Source organism: Rhinatrema bivittatum, chromosome 1 (assembly GCF_901001135.1).
Source record: "Rhinatrema bivittatum chromosome 1, aRhiBiv1.1, whole genome shotgun sequence".
NCBI lineage: Eukaryota > Metazoa > Chordata > Amphibia > Gymnophiona > Rhinatrematidae > Rhinatrema > Rhinatrema bivittatum.
In genome coordinates, this window is record NC_042615.1 from 383,418,247 (window position 1) to 383,441,848 (window position 23,602).

A 23,602-nucleotide genomic window follows, 5' to 3' on the forward strand; every position below is an offset into this window, starting at 1 on the left:
AATCCTACCCGCCACCAACTAGAACCCGTTCTACGAGACCGTTTCAAAAAGCCCAGTCTTGTCAGACACGAAAACAAAAACCGCAAGCAGCTCCTCAGCCGGGCCCTGCTTCCGGTTTTTGACTCCTGCATAGAGAGCAGCAGCCAGCTTCCATTACCCCACATACCAGTGGGAGGTCGATTGTGCCATTTCAACAACAGGTGGCACTCCACCACATCAGACAGTGGGTCCTGGCGATAATTGCTCAGGGTTATCATCTGAACTTTCTCTCCATTCCACCGGACTCCCCACCTCTACCGATGTGGAGAACATCTGATTACTCAATCCTTCTGAAACAGGAGGTCTGCCTCCTCCTACAGTCCAAGGCAATAGAACCAGTGCCCTACTCTCAGCACAGCCTAGGGTTCTATTCCCGGTACTTTCTAATCCCCCAAAAATCGGGGGGTGTTCGTCTGATTCTGGACCTACGTGCCCTCAACAAGTACCTCCAGCGAGAAAAGTTCAAAATGGTAACCTTGGGCTCTCTTCTTCCTCTTCTACAAAGAGGAGACTGGCTCTGCTCTCTAGACCTTCAGGACGCATACACTCATATCGCAATAATTCCATCCCATTGCAAATACCTGAGGTTTCTAGTAGACCCCAAGCACTATCAGTACAGAGTGCTTCCATTCGGCCTCTTGTCTGCACCACAAGTCTTCACAAAATGCCTCGTCGTAGTTGCAGCCTTCCTCAGGACTCAAGGTGTTCACGATTACCCCTATCTAGACGATTGGTTAATCAGGGCTCCCACTCAGCAAGCTGCTCTGTCGTCCCTACATCTTACCTTACACACTCTAAATTTGCTAGGATTTCTCGTCAACTACGACAAATCCTACTTGGTCCCATCTCAAACCTTCTCGTTCATTGGGGCAGGCTTGGACACCTTGCAGGCAAAGGCTTTTCTGCCTCGACAGCAAGCTCTCACTCTCGTGTCTCTTGCACACCAGCTGCATTCTCAGCATTCCACGACTGCACACCACAGTAGCTCCCTCTCTCGTCGGTTCCTGAACCAATTGCTCCATAAAGCTATCATTTATTCCATCCAGGAACGTTATCTCTCTAGCGTGACCCGATGATACATTTACCCAGTATATATTGGGATAATTGAAGTCTCCCATTATTACTGCACTACCAGTTTGGTTAGCTTCCTTAATTTCTTTTAGCATTTCACTGTCTCAACATCTTGGTCAGTTGAACGGTAGTATACTCCTATCACTATACTCTTCCTCAACACACAAGGGATTTCTACTCATAAAGATTCTATTATGCATTTAGTCTCATGCAGGATGTTTATCCTGATGGACTCTATGCCATCCTGGACATAAAGCGTCACTCCTCCTCCCGGATGTTCCTCTGTCATTGCGAATAATTTGCACCCCGGTATAGCACTGTCCCATTGGTTATTCTCCTTCCACCATGTCTCTGAGATGCCAATTAAATCTGTCATCATTCATTGCTATACATTCTAATTCTCCCATCTTACTTCTTAGACTTCTGGCATTAGCATACCAACATTTCAAAGTGTTTTTTGTTTGTATTTTTATTCTGCTTTTTAATTGATAGGGATAAGTTAGAATTTTTTTTAGCTTAGGTGAGTTTTTAGTTACAGGCACTTGGACTACTTTTCTTATTATTGGAACCCTACTGTTGGGATGCCCTGATTCTAATGCATCATTAGTATCCTTTGAAGATACCTCCCTTCAAACCATGCGCTGCTGAGCGACTGTGAGCTTTCCCCTTTGTTCTAGTTTAAAAGCTGCTCTATCTCCTTTTTAAAGGTTAGTGCCTGCGTTCTGGTTGCACCCTGGTTAAGGTAGAGCCCATCCCTTCAGAAGAGATTCCCCCTTACCCAAAAGGTTCCCCAGTTCCTTATAAAACTGAATCCCTCTTCCTTGCACCATCGTCTCATGCACGCATTGGGACTGGAGCTCTACCTGCCTCTGGGGACCTGCGCGTGGAACAGGGAGCAGCTGGTGCTGCAGAATTGCTGAAACTCCCGAAACTCCCTTAAACTCACTTCAACTCTTCTGTATTTGTAACTCATGGCTCAGGCTGAAGCTCTCAGGCACAAGCCTGGCGTGAGACTTTATGCTGACTTTCCCAGGCTGCAAGATGCACTCCTTCTCTTTCAAGTCTCTGGATCCATTAATTCCAAGCATGCAGAAGGTGGTAAAAATAAAAATGGAAAAAGTTACTAATCTTCTCCTTGTTCTCATCTCATATCCCTCCCTTCATCTTTCCCTCCCCTCTCCCCAAATGGGAAGAGGTTAGCACTGCCTGTCATGGGGTTCTCAAGCATTGATATCAAGAAACCAATTACCTTTCAAGAAAAGAACAATACTGCCTGTTAATTCATCCTCAGTACAGAGCAGAGGAATGCAGACAGAAGCCTCTGATAGGGAGTTTTGCTTGACTCCTAGGCAAACAAAGAATAAAAAGGTAATAAAGAGAGAATACAATTTCTCACAGAGTGACAGAAGAGACTATCGTGACCTTTTCTTGAGATTATATTTCTTCAGCTAGAAGACTTGGCAAGTGTCCCAGACAACAGCTCAACGCAAAGTTCTTTGTAAGCCGTTAAATTATGATTTGCCTTAAAAGAAAAGAAACAAGTTTATAAGTCAGTGCTTAATTATTAGAAGCTTTAAGCTAGTAAAGTAAACTATAAATAAACTATAAACTGCAATGCAGCTGAATAACTAGATGAGAAGACTGGAAATACAGCCAGCTACTCTGAAAGAGATAAGATATGTATGCCTGTAAGCAAATAAAGGGCCAATTTTTAAAAGCCGGCGGCCATGAAAACCGGGAGATGTGGTCATGCGCATATTTCCTGGTATCCGGCGAACCAAAAAGTGGCGGTTTGGGACAGTGCCATTAGGCGCTGCCTCGCTGAAGCACACGCCGGCAGCCAGCCGGCCCGCGCAACCTACTACTTCTCCGGAGAGCAGGTAAGTATATAAACAAAAGATAGAGGGGTTTTAGGGGTTGAGGAGGATGGTGGAAAAGGGAGGCAGGTTAGCTAGGGGGTTTATTGGAGCAGACTGGGAGGGAACTGGGGAAAGGCCCTATTGTGTTGCTATGCGCTTGTTACAAAATTTACCCCCCCCCCCCTTAGGTGCACGCTGATATAAAATTGGGCGCACATGAGCGCACGGGTAGCAGATTTTATAACATGCACGTGCACATGGACTCCCACGTGGTTCTGTTAAATTACATTTAGTTCAAATCTGTTTATTGAAATCCAGCAAAAACACACAGTAACATCTTCATACCATAACATAGCATTCTCTTAATCCCAAACATTACCATCATGACAGTAACAGATTATCTGTATCAATAAATGTTCTTAAGCCTCCCCCTATAAATCCATTTAAAATTACCTTTAAGCTTATAAGTGTAAACAATTAAGGTATAAGCCTGTAAGCTTGTAAGCATATAAACATAAACGTGTGTAAGCAACTGAACAGATAAAAGTGATGTGCACGTTAGGGCTAGATTTTAAAAGGTACACGCACTTCCCGGCGCACGCACATGAATGCACCGATTTTATAACGTGCATGCGTTGGCTCGCGCATGTTATAAAATTCGTGGGCCATTCGCACAAGCGCACAGGATTTTATAAACCACATGTGCAGGCGGTGCACGCAAGGGAGCCTAATTTTGTAAAAGCATGCACAGTGACTAAATTGGGTCTTCCCCCGTTCCCTCCCAGTCTGCTCCAATTAAGGAGCAGACTGAGAGGGAACTTCCCTACCTGCTACCTAAACCCCCTCCCTCTTCCCCTCTCCTCCCTACCCCTTTAACCCATCCTAAATACTTATCATTTTTTTGGTTGCACTACTTATTGCTCCCCTGGAGCAAAAGTTTGCTCGCACCAGCCAACTGCTGGCGTGCACTTTCCCCAGGACAGCGGCTAATGGCTGCTCTCCCTGCCAGCCTCCGGCCTGCCCCCTGTTCAGGGCCCAACAATTATGCACATTTTGCCACTTGCGTGCGTGGCTGGGCCCTTTTGAAAATGCACGGCGCATGCAGAGCCCAGTGAAGCGAATAAGTGGCAATATTTGCATGTGTGGCCGATTTTTAAAATTCGTCCAATAGTGAGAATTGTGAGCTCGAGGCTTCTGTCTTTAACTCTGCTGTGACATGGGATAGCAGTCCAAGACCTGCCATTAACCTGTATAGGTAAGTTAACCATTATTTTCTTTCTGTATCCATCTTAGAAAAGACTTGATCAACTTATTCATATATAATCATATTCTTTTGTTTGATTATTGAGCTCTATCCTTATAAAATATGTATTGTTCTCATACAAATAAATTCCTAGGAGCAGTAATGTTATATTTATAAGACATGGGTCCTAGAGAGACAGAGAGTGATCTTTAAAGATACTGCTTGTTAATGATTTCCTCCTCCTGTACAGAGTGAACCCGAGACATGCCCCTGCCACCAGGGAATCATCAGGGTGAGGGGCCATTGAGACTGAGTTGTGGGGATAGTTTTGGAGGGGAAGTGACTAGTCCATTGCCTTTATGATACATAAATAGTGTTTTTTCCCTGGGGAAAATCCTGCAGCAAAACATTACAATCTGTCTGAGTAATTTGTGTGTGTGTGTGTGTGTATATATAGTTTTGACCCAGTAACGGAATTTTAAAGTGTATACAGAGGGGTACATTTTAAGAAACAGCGTGCGTACTTTTGTTCGCGCACCAGGCGCGAATAAAAGTACGCTGGATTTTATAAGAGCCGCGCATATCTTATAAAATCCAGGGTCGGCGTGTGCAAGGGGGTGCACATTTGTGCAACTTGCGCGCGCCGAGCCCTGTGCGTGCTGCCCGTTCACCCCCCCCCCTCCCTACCTTTATCTTAAAAGTTACTACTGCCTCCGGGCAGTAGTAACTTAGCGCACCGGCGTGGCAGGCCCTGACACAGGCCACGCCCCCGATCCTAAACCACGCCCCTGACCGCCCCTTTTTGCAAGCCTCGGGACTTACGCGCATCCTGGGGCTTGCGCGTGCCGCCGAGCCTATGCAAAATAGACTCGGCGCACGCAGGGGGGATTTAAAAGGGTTACGTGCATACCTTAAGCGCGTAACCTTTTTAAATCCGGCCCAGAATTTTTAATTTCTTGACACAGAATTCCACACACCCCCACTTCCAAGAGCAGGCCTGATCCCATAGGCATCCTGCAAACCTGCTAAGGCAAGAAAATTGCAACATAAAAAGAAAAGGAGGATTAAATATTTCCTTTCATGTATCGCTGTGCTTTACTTTTTCAATTTGATCTTGGAAGCTGTGCTTTCCAGGTCCTGAAAGCATCAAAACGGTGTTAAGACCATACAGGCTGATGCAATATTGGCATGGAGAAAATGGACACTCATGATTGAGCGCCTGCCCAACGCATGCCGACTGACTTCTCCAGGGCTCCCGAATTAATATTTAAATTGGCTCCTGAAGTAAAAAAGACGCTAGGGGAAATTGTGCACCCCTAGCACTTCCTCAGCAATGAGCTCCCAGGAGAGGTGGCTGTCAGCGGGTTAGGAAAATGGACGCTTAATTTTATGAGTGTCCGTTTTCCCTAACCTGTTAATTGAGCATCTTCTTTCCTAACCTGACTGCAGACACTTTTTTTTTTTTTAAACGTTCTCCTTCTTTGCTCCTCCGGTTTAATATCACTACGGGATTAAGTCAGAGGAAGTACAGAAAAGCAGTATTTTTCTGCTTTTCTATACACTTTTTGAGCTGCTTAAAAATTAACGCCTGCTCTGGGGCAGGCATTAATATCTGAGGGTAAAAATGTATGCGTTGGGTGCACTCTTTTTTTTTTTTTTTTTTTGCATTGGGGAGAATAGCTAATAGCTTTATCAACATAAATTTACTTGTGATGAGCGCTATTAGCTTCATGGGGGGTTGGACACGCGTTTTGGACCCACTAATCCCCTTGTAGCATAAGAGGTTGTGGATGTGTGTCCAGAGCGTGCATCCAACCACTGGTTAACCAGAGCGATTGTGAATACAGTCCTGGAGTTTCTACATTAATAAACTTTTTGGGTTGTCATACCTTTATCGTGTCCCTATGTTTTTAGAACCTTCTTTTCTGTATTTCTCTTAATCTTACATATTCTGCTAATTGTATTTTAATTCATTTTCTAAACTGTTATACAGAATTTACAAAAATTTGCTTACTGTGGAAGACTGATACCTGGCTGTGGTTAAGAATCTTCCTCACAGATATGATCATCTACCAGGTAAATAAAAAAAACAAACTAAACATTTTAATGAACACCCAAAATATGCCATTTTTGTTTGTTTATAACTATAGAGGAACAAACTGATTTTTTTGAACCATGAAACTGTGGCTAAGGCTTCACAATGACAGTCCAGAATTGCCTCTTGTAGAAGAAAACTCCATTCTAAACCTTTGTGGATGTCCTTAGTGCTGCGTTCTTTCCCCTGTGTTTGATCTACACTAGCTACTGGGTGGAGATGCCCTAGGTTCAACTTCTTATCAGTCCCCATCTGATCTCTTCATCTTACTTGGGCAGAAAATTCTACCTCCTCCTAGGAAGAAGGTCTTACTTGCAGGTGCCATTTCCTAGCATGAAGGGAGGGCTGACTTGCAATGCTCTCTCTGTTTCTGTGTCAGCTGAGTGCACCATTAGGATGAGCAAAGGGAGCCCGGCATTTTTTCTTTGTGCGATATCAGCTTGATAGTGTTTTAAGGAAAAAAAGTACATTTACATTGTGTTTTACTAAGTAATATTAGGTGAAATTTTCTGAACATAATGAATGATTTCATTAGTGTTTTATTGTTGTGATGAGTAAGGGCAGTGATTTTTATTTTTTTTTTTTACTTCACTGTTTTTGTCTGACATACAATTAAAGCTATAAACTATATGCATTTTTCTTAATTTGCACATTCTATAATTTCCGCTGTCTGCAAAGCAGGCTTGACTGGCAGAAACTAGAGAATGTGCTTAATTGCGGCTCCCACTTTGTGGAACTCTTTCTCAGGTGGAATGCACAAAGCCATTCAAATCCGTGCTGAAAACTTTTATATTTAAGCAGGCCTGTATTTGACATTACGACATTTTCTCATTTGTATCAGCTCATAACTGTTGCTAGGAGATTTGCAGATATCTTTTCTCCAGTTTTAAATTGATCAACATGAGAGCTTGACAGAGGCTTTAGAGCAGACCTGGGCAAGGGGCGGCCCGCGGGCTGAATCCGGCCCGCCCACTGCTGAGAGCAGACGGGGAATGAGGCACGCTGCCTTCCCTTGCAGAGGGAAGGCAGCAGTTTATTCTCCGCTCCCTCGCTCCCCGATTGGCCGGCCAATCGGGGAGCGAGGGAGCGGAGAATGAACTGCTGCCGGCCAATCGGGGAGCGAGGGAGCTGCCGGCCAATCGGGGAGCGAGGGAGCGGAGAATGAACTGTTTTTTTTTTTTTTTTTACAGCGTCCGGTGGGGGGAGGGAGTGACTCGAGCGAAGGCACGCTGCCTGATTGGCCGGTGCTGGGCAAGCCTTGCCCAGCACCGGCCAATCGGGCAGCGTGCCTTCGCTCGAGTTTCTTTCCTACATACCGGTATGTCACAGTTCCGCCTTTCGTGGTCTTTTTTCAGGGGTCCCCAACCACCGGTCCGCGGTCTCCCGGTCTCTTCCGCTGCCGTTGCCGCTGGGCTGTCAGCACGTTCAAGCCCAGTGGTAACGGCAGCGGTGTTAGAAGTGTGGCACCCGCGGCTGGCCTTTTCTTCTTCCCGCGCCTGCACCCCCCTCCCGTGACCCGGAACAGGAAGTGATACACGGAGCGGTGCGCGGGAAGGAGAAAGAGCCGTGCCGCATCGGCTGCAGCGTCGGTCCCCGAGCAATTAAAGCAGCCGGTAATCGAGAAAGGAGTCAGCAGCATGAGCCTCCCGCGGCCGATGGGATTCTTCTTTCTTGGCCTGCGGGGGCTGCTGCAGCTCCCATTTGTGCTCGGGGGGGGGGGGGGGGGGGAGAGGAAGTGAGTAAGAGAGAGTGAGAAGCAGCCAGCCTGCGTGTGATTGAGAGCATGTGTGTGAGTGAGAGAAACTGGTCAGAGAGCTGATGTGTGTGTGTGTGTGTGTGTGTATGTGAGAGACAATGAAAGTGATTGCTCAGGGAGATGACTGATGTGTATGTGAGAGTGTGAGACATTAGTCAGGGAGGTGACTGATGTGTGTGTGTGTGTGAGAGAAAAAGCATGGAAGTGAGAAGTCTGGGTATGTGGGAAAGCATGAGCGTAAGAAGCCTGGAGTTGTGGGAGTGAGAAACCTGGGTGAGTGTGCATGCATGAGAGAGAGAGAGACTGCTTGGTAAGGAGACTGTGTGTGTGAGAGAAAAAGACTGGTGTGTGTGAATGTGAGAGAATGTGATTCAGGGAATGAGAAGCCTGTGCACGTGGAGAGTGAGCATGGAAATTAGAGAGACTGGTGTGTGTGTAACAGAGAGAAAGTGATTATGGGAATGAGAAGCCTGTGCATGTGAAGAGTGAGCATGGGAGTGAGAAACCCGGGTGTGTGTGAGACACATCATGGGAGGGAGAAGACTGTATATCTGAAAGAGAACATGGGAGTGAGAGACTGGTGTGTGTGTGTGTGTGTGTGTGTGTGTGAGAGAGAAAGAAAGTGATTTTGGGAATGAGAAGCCTGTGCATGTGGAGAGAACAAGCATGGGAGTGGGAGACTGGTGAGTGTGTGTGTGAGAGAGAGAGACAGAGAAAGTGATTATGAGAGTGAGAAGACCATATATGTAAGTAGAACACGGGAGTGGGAAGCCTGTGTGTGTGTGTATGGCATGAGAGAAACTGTTCAGGAAGGTGACTGGTGTGTGTGTGCCAAAGACTGTTTGGGAGATGATTGGTGTGTGAGAGACAGAAATTGGTCATGGGGGCATGACTGGTATGGTGTGTGTGTGTGTGTGTGTGAGAGACATGGGCACTAAGGAAGAGGACCATAAGTATAGAGCTTAGCTTCTACTGCTGCTTCTGGTGTGTGCCACGGCCTGCAGGGAAGGGGAGTAGGAGAGCTGCTGGAGGGGGTAAGTAAAGGTGGCTTTAAGTTTATTTTTCTTGACTGCCATTTTAATTGTGTGATGTCTGCTTTTTTGAAATATTTTATTGGTGTTTGGAGAATGTTTAATAGTTTTTATGAGTTTTTAATTGTTGGATGTTATTCTGTTCATAGCTGTTTTGAAACATTTATTCTGCTTATTAGTATAGTTTTACAATTATTTCTGTGTGGGGATCTATAGTGCTTGCTAGTTCTGTTTTCCTAATAAGAGGTGTATTGGTTTTTAGGACCTGATTTAATATTTGTAGTGTTGCCTTTTCATAGATAGGGTTGCTCCTGTTTGAGTGTATTCCATAATACAGGTGTAACTGTGTGCGGATTAGTTTATGTGCATTACTACAGATCCTGGGAGTATGTTAGGTCGGTTCTGTGTCTGTTACCGAGATGAGATATTTTGCTAGCATGTAAGCGTTTGTATCGGTCTTATTTGTTGTGTTTTCTCAGAGGACATGCATTGGTGGTAAACTGCTGTCTTTTCATAAGTAGGGCTATTGAGAACTGAGTTAATTATATTAGACCGGCCCTCTAAAACCATCCCAATTTCTCATGCGGCCCCATGGGAAAATTAATTGCCCACCCCTGCTTTAGAGGCTAGTGTGTTTGCTATTTTGTTTACTCTAATTTTTTGAACATTTTGTTTTATTGTGGATTAAGTATGTTGATTCTGTACATCACTTAGAGCCTAGGCATAAGTGGTTAACACATTTTAATAAAGTAAAGTGAAAGTAAATAATCTGTGATTATGCAGCCATCCAGGGAGTAATTGGCAGACCTTGTTTTAACTCGTGCAGTATCTGTTACAGCATTAGTTGGTTCACCAGCACCATATACTGTCAGAAGAGACTATTTTCTTGAAATTAATCCTGTTTCAGGTCATTGCAGTCCTCCCACTAGTATGTGGTGCTGGAGGAAGAGGCAAGCTGGGTACAAGGATCAAAGTTGGTCATTGTCATTTAAAAAAAAAAAGATATATCTAAAATGTTCATGTCAATAAAAATATTAGTGACAGGGCTTGTTTCTGATGCTGTGTAAGGCTGCACTATTCAGGAGTTGGGGATTAAATCTTGGTCCATAAGGGGGTGAATTGAGAACCACATCAATTCAATCTCGGCATAGTAAATTGACCTATACACAAAATAGCAACATTAAAATGTGTGTCTGAAAGACAAAGGTCCACGCTGAAAAAAAATAAATTTGGCAGACTTTCTGGATAAACAAAAATACTAAAAGCCCTTTTCATGAGTTTATTTAAAAACATTTATTAATCGCTTAACTGATACAATCTTCCTAAACACTAAGAACATAAGACAGTGCCATACTGGGTCAGATCAAGGGTCCATCAAGCCTAGCATCCTGTTTCCAACAGAGGCCAATCCAGGCTATAAGAACCTGGTGCGCCCCTCCGTGCAGCCCCTTAGTGCCACCCCAAACAAAGAGAGACTTAGAGTGCGATTCAGTCCCTAGCCTTAAGTGGTTTAGATCCTAGGACTTGATCTATCTTTTGTACCCAATCTGTTCTCCCAGACCATAACAGCGACAGGAGCAACCCTGCTTTACAGCAGTATCTCTACTCCCTCATAACATATTTCCCATCGACTTTGCCACAAAGATGCACCTTTGCACCATACCTACAATCTGTAACAAACTTAGAATGCACACAAAACCTGCATATCATCACGTTGCATGACAACAAAGGCTAATCCCAATAATGATATCGCCAATTACACAACTCTTGGGTCTCTCTCTGTTTACTCTAACTCTATTCAACGCTCAGTCGCTCTCCAAAAAAACGCACATCCTCAATGATTATCTTGTAGAAGTCAACCCTGACATCTGTGCAATCACAGAAACCTGGTTAAAACCTACAAATATTGTACTAACAAACCAGCTTCCCACGCAATCTCACGACCTCTTTTCAGTCCCCAGACCCAAATAAAGAGGTGGAGGACGACTCCTGGCAGCAAAAAAAGGATTAGGCATAACTTTACAACAAACACCTCCACCAAACTAGAATCCTCCCTCTTTAAATCTGAACAACTTCAATTAGCCCTCATCTACGCCCCACCAGGAACCTTAGAATCAGACCCCTCTCCTTTGATTGAGCTTATAGCCAAACACATTAACACCGACAAACCCGCAATAATCCTAGGAGACTTTAACCTGCATGTGGACGCTTCTCCACAATCCATCAACTGTGTAACAGTTTTCTCCTCACTCAGTCACTTGGGTTTCACTCAAATTGTCAACAGCCCCACCCACAAAGCAGGCCACACATTGGACCTCATCTTCATTAACGATAGCTTTGCCATCCACTCCAATCCCACCTGCTCTCTAGTTCCCTGGTCAGACCACCGGATCATCTACACGACCCTTAAGATCAAAAATCCACCACCTCAAGTCTCCACCAAATCCACCATCCATTTCAGGAAACCATGTTCATTGGACCTACTCAGTGAAAAGATATCCAAAGCACTAAACCAACTAGACCTCACAGATGCAACTACAGCAACCACCTCATGGATCAATCTCACCAATAAAATTGCGGATCAAATCTGCCCAACATCAAACAAAACCATACAACCGCACTGGACAACAGAAAACCTTGGTTTACCCCTGAACTTAAATCCCTCAAACAAACACTAAGAAATAAAGAACAAAGCTGGAGGAAAAACCCGACCACTTCATCACATACTGTCTACAAATCCCTTCTCAACACATACAGGAACGCCATCCTTAGAACCAAGAAAGATTTCTACGCAAAAAAAATCCACAACTTCATTTTTGACTCAAAGGCACTTTTCTCCTATGTCTCTTCACTTACCAAACCATCTCCTCCCACCATTCGAGACCACCAAGCACTCAACAAAGCCAACGAACTCGCCAATTATTTCAAGACAAAAATCTCCAATCTTACCTATTCTCTCACAACCAACAGCCTCCCCCCAATATACCATCTCATAACCCTGCCTCAACAAAACTCTAGTCTCGAGTCATTTGAACCCACCTCTTCTCTTGAGATAGAAAATACCCTCAAGAAACTCAAACCATCCTCCCACCCATCAGACCCCATTACCGACAAACCTGCTCATCGCCATCCCGAACACCATCTCAAAACCAATTTCTGAAATTAACACATCTCTATCTCAAGGCTTAGTACCTAACCAGTTAAAATTGGCAATCCTCAAACCTCTGTTAAAAAAAAAACTAAACGCCTCTCCATCGGATCCAGCTAACTTCCAACCAATCGCAAACTTACTTCTCATCGCCAAATTGATGGAAAAAATTGTCAACAAGCAACTGTCAGAATATCTGGAAGATCATAACATTCTGTCTCCGGCTCAGTACGGCTTTCGCAAAGCCCTAAACACCGAATCTCTCTTATCACTCACGGACACCATCCTCGAAAACCTGGAGAAAAAACAATCCTACCTGCTTGTTCTTTTAGATTTGTCTGCAGCTTTTGACACTGTAAAACACTCAATACTTATAGACCAACTAGCCAACATAGGCATCAAAGGCTCAGCTCTCGGTTGGTTTCAGTCCTTCCTGAGCAACAGGTTCTATAAGAACATAAGAAAATGCCATACTGGGTCAGACCAAGGGTCCATCAAGCCCAGCATCCTGTTTCCAACAGTGGCCAATCCAGGCCATAAGAACCTGGCAAGTACCCAAAAACTAAGTCTATTCCATGTAACCATTGCTAATGGCAGTGGCTATTCTCTAAGTGAACTTAATAGCAGGTAATGGACTTCTCCTCCAAGAACTTATCCAATCCTTTTTTAAAGTCAGGATAAACAACAAGGAATCTCATCCCATCCTTACAGACCAAGGAGTCCCTCAAGGATCTTCACTTTCACCCACCCTCTTCAATATCTACCTACTCGCAAAACTTAAGCTTACCCATTACCTCTATGCGGATGACATACAAATCCTTATCCCGATCACAGAATCCCTTCAAAAAACTTTTACCTATTGGAATGACTGCCTTCAGCGAATTAAAAACCTACTCTCCAGCCTCAGCTTAGTTCTGAACGCCAATAAAACGGAAATGCTCATCATCTCCCATGACCCCCCCCCCCCCCCCCCCCACCATCTCATCAAGCTCTTCTCAATCAACAAGCTTAAACATCAATTTCTCACCTGACGTCAGGGATCTAGGAGCCTGGCTGGACAACAATCTAAACCTAAAAAAGTTTATAAACACTACCACAAAGGACTGCTTTTACAAACTGCAAGTCCTCAGAAAGCTAAAACCCCTCCTTCACTTCAATGACTTCCGGCTAGTACTTCAATCCATCATACTATCTAAGATCGATTATTGCAACTCCCTTCTACTCGGACTCCCCACAAATACTATCAAACCCCTACAGATGGTTCAGAATGCCGCTGCCAGAATCCTCACAAACTCCAACAAAAGAGAACATATCACCCCAATCCTCCGTAACCTTCACTGGCTTCCTATCAAACACAGGATCCTCTTTAAAGTTCTCACAATCATTCACAAAGCGACACACAACCTCGCTCCCATCATGTTAAGCACACAACTTCAACCTCATACATCTTCCAGACCCCATCAGAAGCGCATACAAAGGCACTCTGTATGCCCCGCCTGCAAAAACATCACTAAGGAAATGAGCACTATCTTCAGCAGGCCCCCACCAATGGAACACGCTCCCCCCAGATCTACGACTTGAACCAAAAAGCTAAAAACCTGGCTCTTCCGCCAAGCCTTCCCAGACACTTAATGCTGCCTAGATGCTATGATAAACTCACACATGGGCTACCTCGTCGAGTTTTCTTATTCTGACTCTCTCGATCGGTTGCTGCTCCTGGTCAGTCTTCCAGTCAATTCATCTAAATGTTCTCTATCAGGTCATAGGACTACGTTATACCACTATTCTCATCTTCTGTCCCTTGCACCCCTCTCCTAAAGGATCTCTCCCCGCCCTTTTCCTACACAATATACTTCCCCTCCCCTTTTATAACTCTTTTAGGCAGTTCCCGGGACTAATGCCTATACCAGATTTCAGCTCGGAGTGATTTATTCAAGTTTTTGTACTCGCATACTATATATTCCGTAGTCATTCACGTTGACCCGTCCCTTGTTCCCCTATTAAAGTTACTGTGCTCAATTGTTTTCTTTGTAACTGTACTATGATACTGGGTTCAAATGTTTCTTGTAATTATACTATGTTCAATTTGTACTATGTTCTATTGTTCTATGTAAAGCTCCCCCTTTTTTTGGGTGTTTCACTGTTTTATGTAAACCGGAGTGATTTGTATTTCATACAAGAACCTCGGTATATAATAATTAAAAATAAATAAAATAAGTGGTTCAAAAACATAATACAATTTAAAACCAAAAAAGTTAAAATCTTGACCAACCTCCAAGATTTTTCATGAGTTGGCAAAGATCCCTTCCCAGCAACCAATAGGAAGGAGGAAGATCACAGCAATGCAGGCTGGAAGATGGGAGTGAGGGTTGGTCACCACTGGGTTGGGCATCCCTTCCCTTATGATCTGATGATAGGAAGTGGTGGAGCATTGATCTGCAGGATCCCATTCCCAACAGTGCCATGATTGAGGATTTGTGATTGAGCCAGTGATTGTAGGGAGAGATCACTGCTGAGAAAAGAGTGAGAGGGAAGCAGATAGACAGTGAAAGAGCCCTGGAGATACGAAAAGAGGTTTTGGAATATGGGGAGAGGGAAAAGCGGATCGGTTATATGGGAAGGAAGAAAAATAGACTAGAGGGTGCTGAATTTCAGAATGAAAAGGGGAAGTTGGGTAGAGAGACTAGAACAAGGAATAGTAGTTTAAATGGAAAAAGAAGGCATGAAGACAAAATGGACAAAGGAGAGACATAATTGAGAGGAAAGAGAAAAAAATAGTAATGATGTCAATGTGCTTTTTCTACATTTGGTAGAAAAGTATTTAGAGGATTTATTTATTATTTATTTATTTAACATTTTTCTATACCGACCTTTATGGTTAAATACCATATCAGGACGGTTTACATCGAACAGGGGTAAAAATAACTAGGTAAAGGAAGAAACAAAGTTACATTAAACGAGGACCGTGAACTTGGAAGCTTAGGTAGCTGGAAGAAAAAAGATAAAGTTAAGTTAAAAGGAGAAATAACAAATTCCGGACTAGAGATAGTTCAGATTAGAGTTAGTCCACATGTTAGAGTTGGTATCCATGCTGTCCAGGTAATCAGAGGAGGGGAGGTATAATTGATCGGGAGTAGATAACGTCTAATGTGTATCCCAGGGTTCTGGGAAGGCTAGGCGGAACAGCCACGTTTTGAGTTTTTTCTTAAAAGTTAGCAGGCAAGGTTCCAGCCTGAGTTCAGCAGGGAGGTTGTTCCAGATGGCTGGACCTGCTGTCGAAAATGCTCGGTCCCTGGATGCAATGAGTCGCGTGGCTTTGGTTGGAGGGGCTTGTAGTGTTCCTTTGGATATTTCTCTCATTGGCCTATTAGAAGTATGGAGTTTTAATGGAATTTCAAGGTCGAGATAAAGGAGATCGTAGATGGATTTGTGTATTAATGATAAAGATTTGTGAAGGACTCTGTGGTTGATTGGTAACCAGTGTAGATTTCGGAGGATGGGTGTAATATGATCACTCCGGTTGGTGCTTGTTAGGATTCTGGCAGCAGCATTTTGTATCATCTGAAGTGGCTTAATGGTTGAGCTGGGTAGTCCTGTGAGGAGCGCGCTGCAGTAGTCTATTTTGGCAAATATCAAGGATTGAAGAACTGTCCTAAAGTCGTGGAAATATAAGAGAGGTTTGAGTCTTTTTAATACATGTAGTCTGAAGAAGCAGTCTTTGGTAATAGTGTTAATCATACTCTTTAGGTTAAGACAGTTATCAAGTATTACCCCAAGGTCTCTAACCTGAGTATGAGTGAGGGCGTGGTTATGTTGGGTCTGTGACTGGTAGTTATCTTGGTTGGCGGAAATGAGGAGGAGTTCAGTCTTGTTAGCATTGAGGACCAAATTTAAACTGTTGAGGAGACTAGTGATAGATTGTAGGCAGTTGTTCCAGATCGAGAGTGATTTGGTAATGGATTCCGTTATGGGGATCAGGATCTGCACATCATCTGCGTAAATGTAGTGAATAAGGTTGAGACTTGTTAACAGTTGGCACAGGGGGAGGAGGTAGATATTGAAAAGGGTGGGGGACAGGGAGGATCCTTGAGGTACTCCTAGTGATGAATTTGTTGGTGGTGATTCTTTATTATTTATTCTGACCTTGAAGCTTCTATCGCTAAGGAAAGACTTGAACCAGTTGTAGACTTGTCCTGAGATGCCTATGTCTAATAGACTATTCAGGAGAATGGCGTGGTTGACAGTATCGAACGCCGCTGATATGTCTAAGAGGATTAGAAGAAAAGAGTGTCCTTTGTCCAGTCCCATAATAATATGGTCAGTTAGGGAGATGAGCAGGGTTTCTGTGCTGCGTGATTTGCGGAAACCATACTGTGAAGGATATAGTAATTGTAATTTTCTAAATACTCTGAGAGCTGAGTGTTAACCACCTTTTCTGTGATTTTGGCTAAGAATGGAAGATTCGATATAGGACGAAAATTAGCTAGTTCACTAGGGTCTAAGTTGTGTTTCTTAAGGAGGGGTTTGAGAGAGGCGTTTTTTAGGATGTTTGGGTACAAACCTTGGGTTAAGCAGCAGTTTATGATGTTGGCCAGTGGTCCGGAAATTGTGTTTGGTATGAGTAGGAGTAGCTTGGTTGGTAGGTTGTCTGTGGGGTGGCTGGATGGTTTCTGCTTCTTGAGAATGGATTCGATCTCTTTAGATGAAGTTAATTCGAAGTTGTCTAATTTGGCTCCCTTAAGCATATGGGTATTGGTAAATGAAGCGAGGGTGTTGTTATTGGGTGGAAGGAGTGAGAGCGTGTTTGATATCTTCTGCTGAAAGAAAATGGCTAGCTCGTTTGCCTTGGATTGAGCTTGTTCGTCTGGGATCGGTGGTGGTAGTGACTTTGTGATTTGAGACACATATGAGAAGAGAGCCTTCGCGTCATATTGGAGATCATGGATTTTATAGGCGTAAAAAACTTTTTTTGATTTTAAAATTGATGACCTGTAATGATGTAAGGTTCCTTTGTATGATGAAAGTGTAGAGGGGGAAGGGGCTTTACGCCATTTGTTTTCCTTATGACGTAGTTCTTGTTTTATCTGTTTGAGTTCATTGGAGAACCAAGGTTGATTTCCTTTTTTTAAAGGATTAATTCTTTTCGAGATAGATGGGCAGTGCTTATTTGCTACAGCTTCAGTGATCTTGTGCCAGGAGCGCACCGCTGTGTTGGGGTTGGATAGATCTATATTTTTGAGATCCTTAGTGAGCTGTTCGCTGAGTGTGTCGGAAGCACATGATTTCCTGAAGTGAATGGAGGAGAGGTGTTGGGTAGTGGGTGTCTGTTTATTTGAAGTGAGGGTGGTTGTTATCAGATAGTGGTCTGACCAGGGGATGGGGGTACAAGCCGGATCCTTGGTAATGGAGAAATTAGAGTTGATAAAGATAAGGTCCAAGGTGTGTCCTGCTTTATGTGTGGGTCCATTGACCATCTGGGTGAATCCCATTGCATTGAGGGCGGTGAGAAGGCTGATTCAATCCATCCATTTGTCTTTGTGCAGAGGTAAGAACTATTTGTAAACTGTGTAGATCAGCTTCAAAAGTCTGACAGTCACCTATATTCCAGCAGCTTACTATTGAAAATCACCTGAATCTGATAAGATTGAGGACATTTTTAAGAGGTCATATTGAAAAGCACTCAGAATGCCTATATATCCATGTTTTATTACTCCCTTGGTTTTGGATTTTTGTGGTTTTGCCAAAATACTGAAATCTTATAATGCAACTGTAAACATCATACTTTGAAACAGTATGGCATTGCATCTCTCATGATTCATTCATTGTCTGATTATGAAGAAAATTGAAATTTCAACCATTAAATTGGAAAAGTTGAAGAGGACACAAAACTACTCCTAATTTTAATATCCTCTTGTTCCAGGATCTACTTTTTTCAAAGTGATAATACAAGTGGTGTTTTATGAGTGTTTTAACACTTTGAATATAATGTGGTCAATATTCAGAGCTCTGGCAAGCGGTAAATTTATCAGGGTAAAATTGTACATAACTTTTCCAGGATATTCAGTGGGACTTACCCAGATAAAGTTACAGCTTATTTCTCCAACCAGACTCGTGTGCGTAAATCAGTCGGCGAGCACTCAGTATAGGTGCTCACTAGCTAAAGTTTAGCCCTGTCCCGGAATGCCTCCATTGTGGCCCCTTTTTGTGCAAATTCATTTTATGAGTGCAATTTATGCAGTCAAAGGGGAAAATTGTCAAAACTCAGCTTTTATGTGAGAAACTCGAAAAGTTACCTACACAGAGGCTTTCAATATCGACCATAATTTATGTGCACTCTGCTAAATCTTCTCTCATCCTCGCACTGTTATTTGAAAATAATTTATTGTGAGCACATTTTTAGAAACTAGAACAAAACAGCAGATAAATATCATAAGGCTCATCCAGTGTACCCACCCACATCTCAACTTTGTCCCTTCCTCTCTCTCAGAAATCCTCTCCCATCCTTTTGTACACCACGTCCACTAGGAGGCTGTTCGTGCATCTTCTACCCTTTCTGTGAAGAAATAATTCCATAGATTACTCTCAAGTCTACCCCCTTTTATCCTTAACCCATGATGCCTCCTTGTCATTAAAGACCGCCTTCCTATGCATATATTCCTTGCAAGTAGTTAAATGTCTGCCATATCTCCTCCTTTCCTCCAGGGCATATATGTTTACATCTTTGATTGTTCTCATATGCTTCATGATGAGCATTGACCATTTTAGTAGCTGCTGTCTGAATAAACCGTATTCATTTTTTATGCTTTTAAAGCTGCAGTCTCCAGAATTGTACATAGTACTCCAAATGAGGTCTTACTGGAGACTTACATAATTTCATCTCCGTTTTTCTGTTGTCTGTTTCTCTCCCTGTGAACTCAAACCTGCTTCAGGCTTTTGCCGGTATCTTGTGTACCTGTTTGGTCAACTTAAGATCATCAGATGTGCTCCTCCCCCAATCCCGTTCCTGTTTTGTGCACAGAATAACTTCATCCTGTATATTGTATTGCTCCCTTTAACCAAACTGTTTTTCTCTGCCACTGAGTTTTCTATTTGGGAGCAGTATTGCAATACTCACTTGGGAAACTGCTGCTAGGCAGGAGTGTCATTGTTTTTACATTTGTTTCTTCTCACTTGGCTTTACTTTTGGTTTTAAAGGGTCAGTATAAGAAAGCAATCGCCAGTCTTCATCATCTAGCAGCTCTTCAGGGTTCTCATTCTCCACAGCAAGTCTTGGGGCAAGGATCATTGGAACAGCACAGGGCACTTATCCAACTGGCATCTTGCCACTATGCCCTTGGAGAATACAGAGTGAGTATACCTCTCGTGAGAGACTACTACATGCTGTTTGTAAGGTTCTGTATGTCACACTGATTCTTACCATTTTTTTACTGCTTTAAATACAGTGACAACCTACTTGAAACTGGACTTAAGAATAGGGCAAAATCAGGACCAAAAGATTTCAAAAAGCCCAGAAGTCAGTTTGCTTGTACCCATGGCTGGCTCTAGGCTAATGGGTACCCTGTGTGAAAACTGAACTTTATACCTGCGCCCCCTCCCCTGGACAAAAACACAAATAATATTTACTTATTTGCAAATTAATGTTCAAGATAAACATCTCAAACAGGAAATAAATTAGGGTGACAAATAATGAAAACCCATTTTTATGTGCAGTTTGCTCATGGCAGAAGTTACCTTTTATAACTTCTGCTGTGAGCAAGCTGCACAGAAAGGGGAGGATCATAGCTTTCTTCATCAAGTAGCTGCAAGGGGATGGAGGACAGTTGCCATGTATAGAAGTAAGTGTTTTAAATTGCCCTGCTTATCTGTCCAAAGTTAGTGAAGCATTGGCCTCAGTGATCCACCCCGATCTGAAGCCTATGGCAGCAGAAGCAGCAGCAGTTTTCTGGTCCCATTCAAAAAGCGGCAGTTTCCCTGTTCCTCAGTCTCCCACCAAGCAGCAGTTTCCTTGTCCCCTCCCCTCCAGACAGTAGCAGTAGATGCTTACCAGTACACACCCCTAGCCTGGCTCAGCAAATACTTAGAATTGATGTCTTCAATAGATGCCTCATGCCTATGCTCCCCTTCCCGGGATATCTGCTTCCTTTAGCGGGGGAGGGGGGGCATGAAGAAGGAGCGTGCAGAGGCAGAGCTAACATCTGCAGGGGCTATACCTGTGAGTTATTCTGGGTAGCCTGACTTGTTTGGCTACTAATTGCAGCCTAATGATGACACTGCATCCAAAGTGCTGGTAAGGGAAAGAAGCCATTGGTGGAAGAGGGGACACCCATCACGCCACACCGGCACTCTGGGTCCATGGCACCTTTGCGGCCTTTCACCTCAAAAGCTGGCTATACTTATTTATTGTATTTATATTCTGCTTTTTGGCATTTCAAAGCAATTTACATTCAGGTACTGTAAATATTTCCCTATTGCACAGTTTTTAAATTGCATATCTTATGCCCAATAATTTAACTTTCTGTCACTTCTGGAAGGGAACAGAATTTTTCAGAAAACTGTTCAAGCAAAAACTTGTACAAATGTTTTAGGGATTTTTATGGCTTCTTAAATTTAATGTTCAGAGGCAGCTGATTTTGAAATGCCTGAGAAAGTAGATCAAAGTATCCAATAGGGCATCCATGCATAGGATGTTCACAGGTAATCAGTTTTCAATTTGATTGAACTTGTTCTTTGACATTCAAATTTTCAAAAAATGAGCTGCTGTTGTGCTCTGCCAAAAAAAAAAAAACCTGTAAATATGTTCTGTTTTTCCAATCCTTTTTATTTTGTAAGACTTCAGTTTGTTTGTTTTATTACTAAGATATTTGAGAAAGTTTGTGGTGTTTTTGTTTTTGCTGGCATCCTTAAGAGAAGCAGGTTCTCTTAAGGATATTCTCTTAAGGATCTCTTAAGGTTCGATATTGAGACGGCAATCCGGTCTAAAAAGGCTGGTATGTTATATTTAGTGCCTTTTAGCCAAATTGGCTGGCAGATCTGCACCTTATATGATAATAAAAGAACTTTATGGTTCATTTAGTAGGAAATAATATCTCAATTTCTCCTGTTCCTTTTTGGTTTTATTGATGTGATTATTTGGAAATAAGCTTTAGGCTTCTTTTTGGACATTTGGTGGTATCACTAATCATCACAAACTGTGCACATCTGCCTTGGGAATGACTACAGTATTGATGGCTGTGAAATCTGTTCTAAGATATCACTTGGAACGTTTGATCCCAGAAGGACAGGGTCTCAGCCTTCCTTGCTGGGGACCTTAAGCCCTGCTCCAAGAAGCTCCCCTTGAAAATTTGAAAAACAGCTCAGAAAACCAGCTAAGGTTATACTGCTAAAAAAGCCACTCTGCATGCAGTGCGAACCTGGAGAAATGGAAAGAGAAATATAGCACCTAATAGACTCTCAGGATTTGCAATAATGCACACAAACTAATCCACACAAAGTTACACCTGTATTATGGAACACACTAAAACAGATGTACCTACAAATGTTGGTAAAACAAAAACGTTAAATAAATAAATAAAAAAGTAACAATCCTATCTAAGAAATACAACTATTAAACCAGACCCTAAACACTAATACATTTCTTTTGGGAAAACAGAATAAGCCAAGCTGCTATAGAACCCCACACAGAAATAATTGTTAAGCTATACTAAAAATGTTATAAACCAGCTGCTGAACAGAATAATATCCAGCAATTAAAAACTCATAAAAAAATTATTAAAACATGTCCAAATATCAATAAAATATTTCAAAACAGCAGACATCACATAATACCCAATAATCGAAATGGCAGTCAATCAAGAAAAATTCATTTAAAAAGCCACCTTTTCTTACCCTCTCCAGCAACTCTCCTACTCCTTTCCCTTCCAGGCCAAAAGCACTCAGCTGAAGCTCTGTCCTCACAGTCCTCTTCCTTAGCGCCCACAACCAGACAGACAGACACACACACACCACCTCCCTGACCAGTCTCTCTCTCTCTCACCCAGACACACACCACCTCCCTGACCAGTCTCTCTCTCAATCACACTCATGCTCTCTTATATACAAGCTCTCAATCACACACAAATGCTCTCACCCAGGCTCCAGATTCACACCCACAAGGACTCACCCAGGCTTCCATTCACGCTCACACCCATACACACAAGCTCTCACCCTGGCACCCATTCACACCCACAAACACAAGCTCTCACCCAGGCACCCTTTCACACCCACAAACATAAGCTCTCACCCAGGCACCCTTTCACACCCACAAGCTCTCACCCAGCCACCCATTCACACCCTCACACACAAGCTCTCAACCAGGCACCCATTCACACCCTCACACACAAACTTTCACCCAGGCACCATTCACACCCACACACACAAGCTCTCACCAAAAACTTCTTTCTTCACTGCAGGGATGGGCTCCAGTTCCACCACGGCTTTCCGGCGGGCCTTTTTTTTTTTTCCACCAACTTGGGGATGGGCTCCTGTGGCGGCCTTGCTTGTTCAGGATCGGGTTTCCTCTTCGCCGCCACTGAGATGGGCTCCCATGGCGGCCTTGCTTGTTCAGGATCGGGTTTCCTCTTCGCCGCCACAGGGATGGATTCCCATGGCAGCCTTGCTTCGTCGGGGTTCAACACTGCCATTCCTCCCACCCCCGGGCTTCCTCACTTCTTCCAAACCCCACTGGCAGATAGAAGGGAGGAGGCTTCCCATTGGGCAATGAGGGTAGGAAGAAAGAAGGCTTCCAATTGGCCCGCGGGGGCTGGAAAAAAGGAGAAGGAAAGTACAACGGGGCAGTGGGACACCAGGAGACGCGACACACTGGTTGAGAATGGTTAATCAGCTATCTAGCACATTCTTATACTTCAAAACCTAGACAAAGTCCACAACACATAAAAGAGCATCACCTGCAGCAGTTGCTTCAAACTTAGCACACCTAAACTTATCTATCCAAGAACTGTGCAAAGCCTTCCACATGGTTGTTTATTCACACTTTTGCAAAACACTATTATTTTAGAGCAAGAGTCAAATACAGACAGTAAATTTAGACAATGTGTTCTCTGTAACATTTTGTGTTGATTCTACAAATTCCCACATATGTTCAACAGGTTGCAAAAAAAAAAACCAAAATGCAATCGTGCAACCCCCTATCTCAATACTGGACCCTTGTAGAAGAATTGAAACCTTTCCCCTTAATGTTCTTGTTTTATTATTTCTGTAAATCTCTCCACCTTATCTCCCCCAACACTGTACTTGTATTGGTACTCCAGTAAATCGCCCACCCTCCTCCCCTATACTGAACCCTGTATTCCTCTTCTTTATCT

General features: G+C 43.3%; 1 protein-coding gene across 4 annotated transcripts in view; it reads left to right on the forward strand.

The window, feature by feature from the left end:
- The window catches only part of INTS10 (integrator complex subunit 10), a 182,156-nt gene that overhangs the window by 84,878 nt on the left and 73,676 nt on the right, over window positions 1-23,602 (forward strand). For all 4 annotated transcript variants that reach the window (XM_029601117.1, XM_029601131.1, XM_029601123.1 and 1 more), the window contains exons 11-12: window positions 6,206-6,288; window positions 19,437-19,589. In XM_029601117.1, coding sequence (XP_029456977.1) covers window positions 6,206-6,288; window positions 19,437-19,589 — 236 coding nt within the window. The remainder of the gene's footprint in view (window positions 1-6,205; window positions 6,289-19,436; window positions 19,590-23,602) is intronic.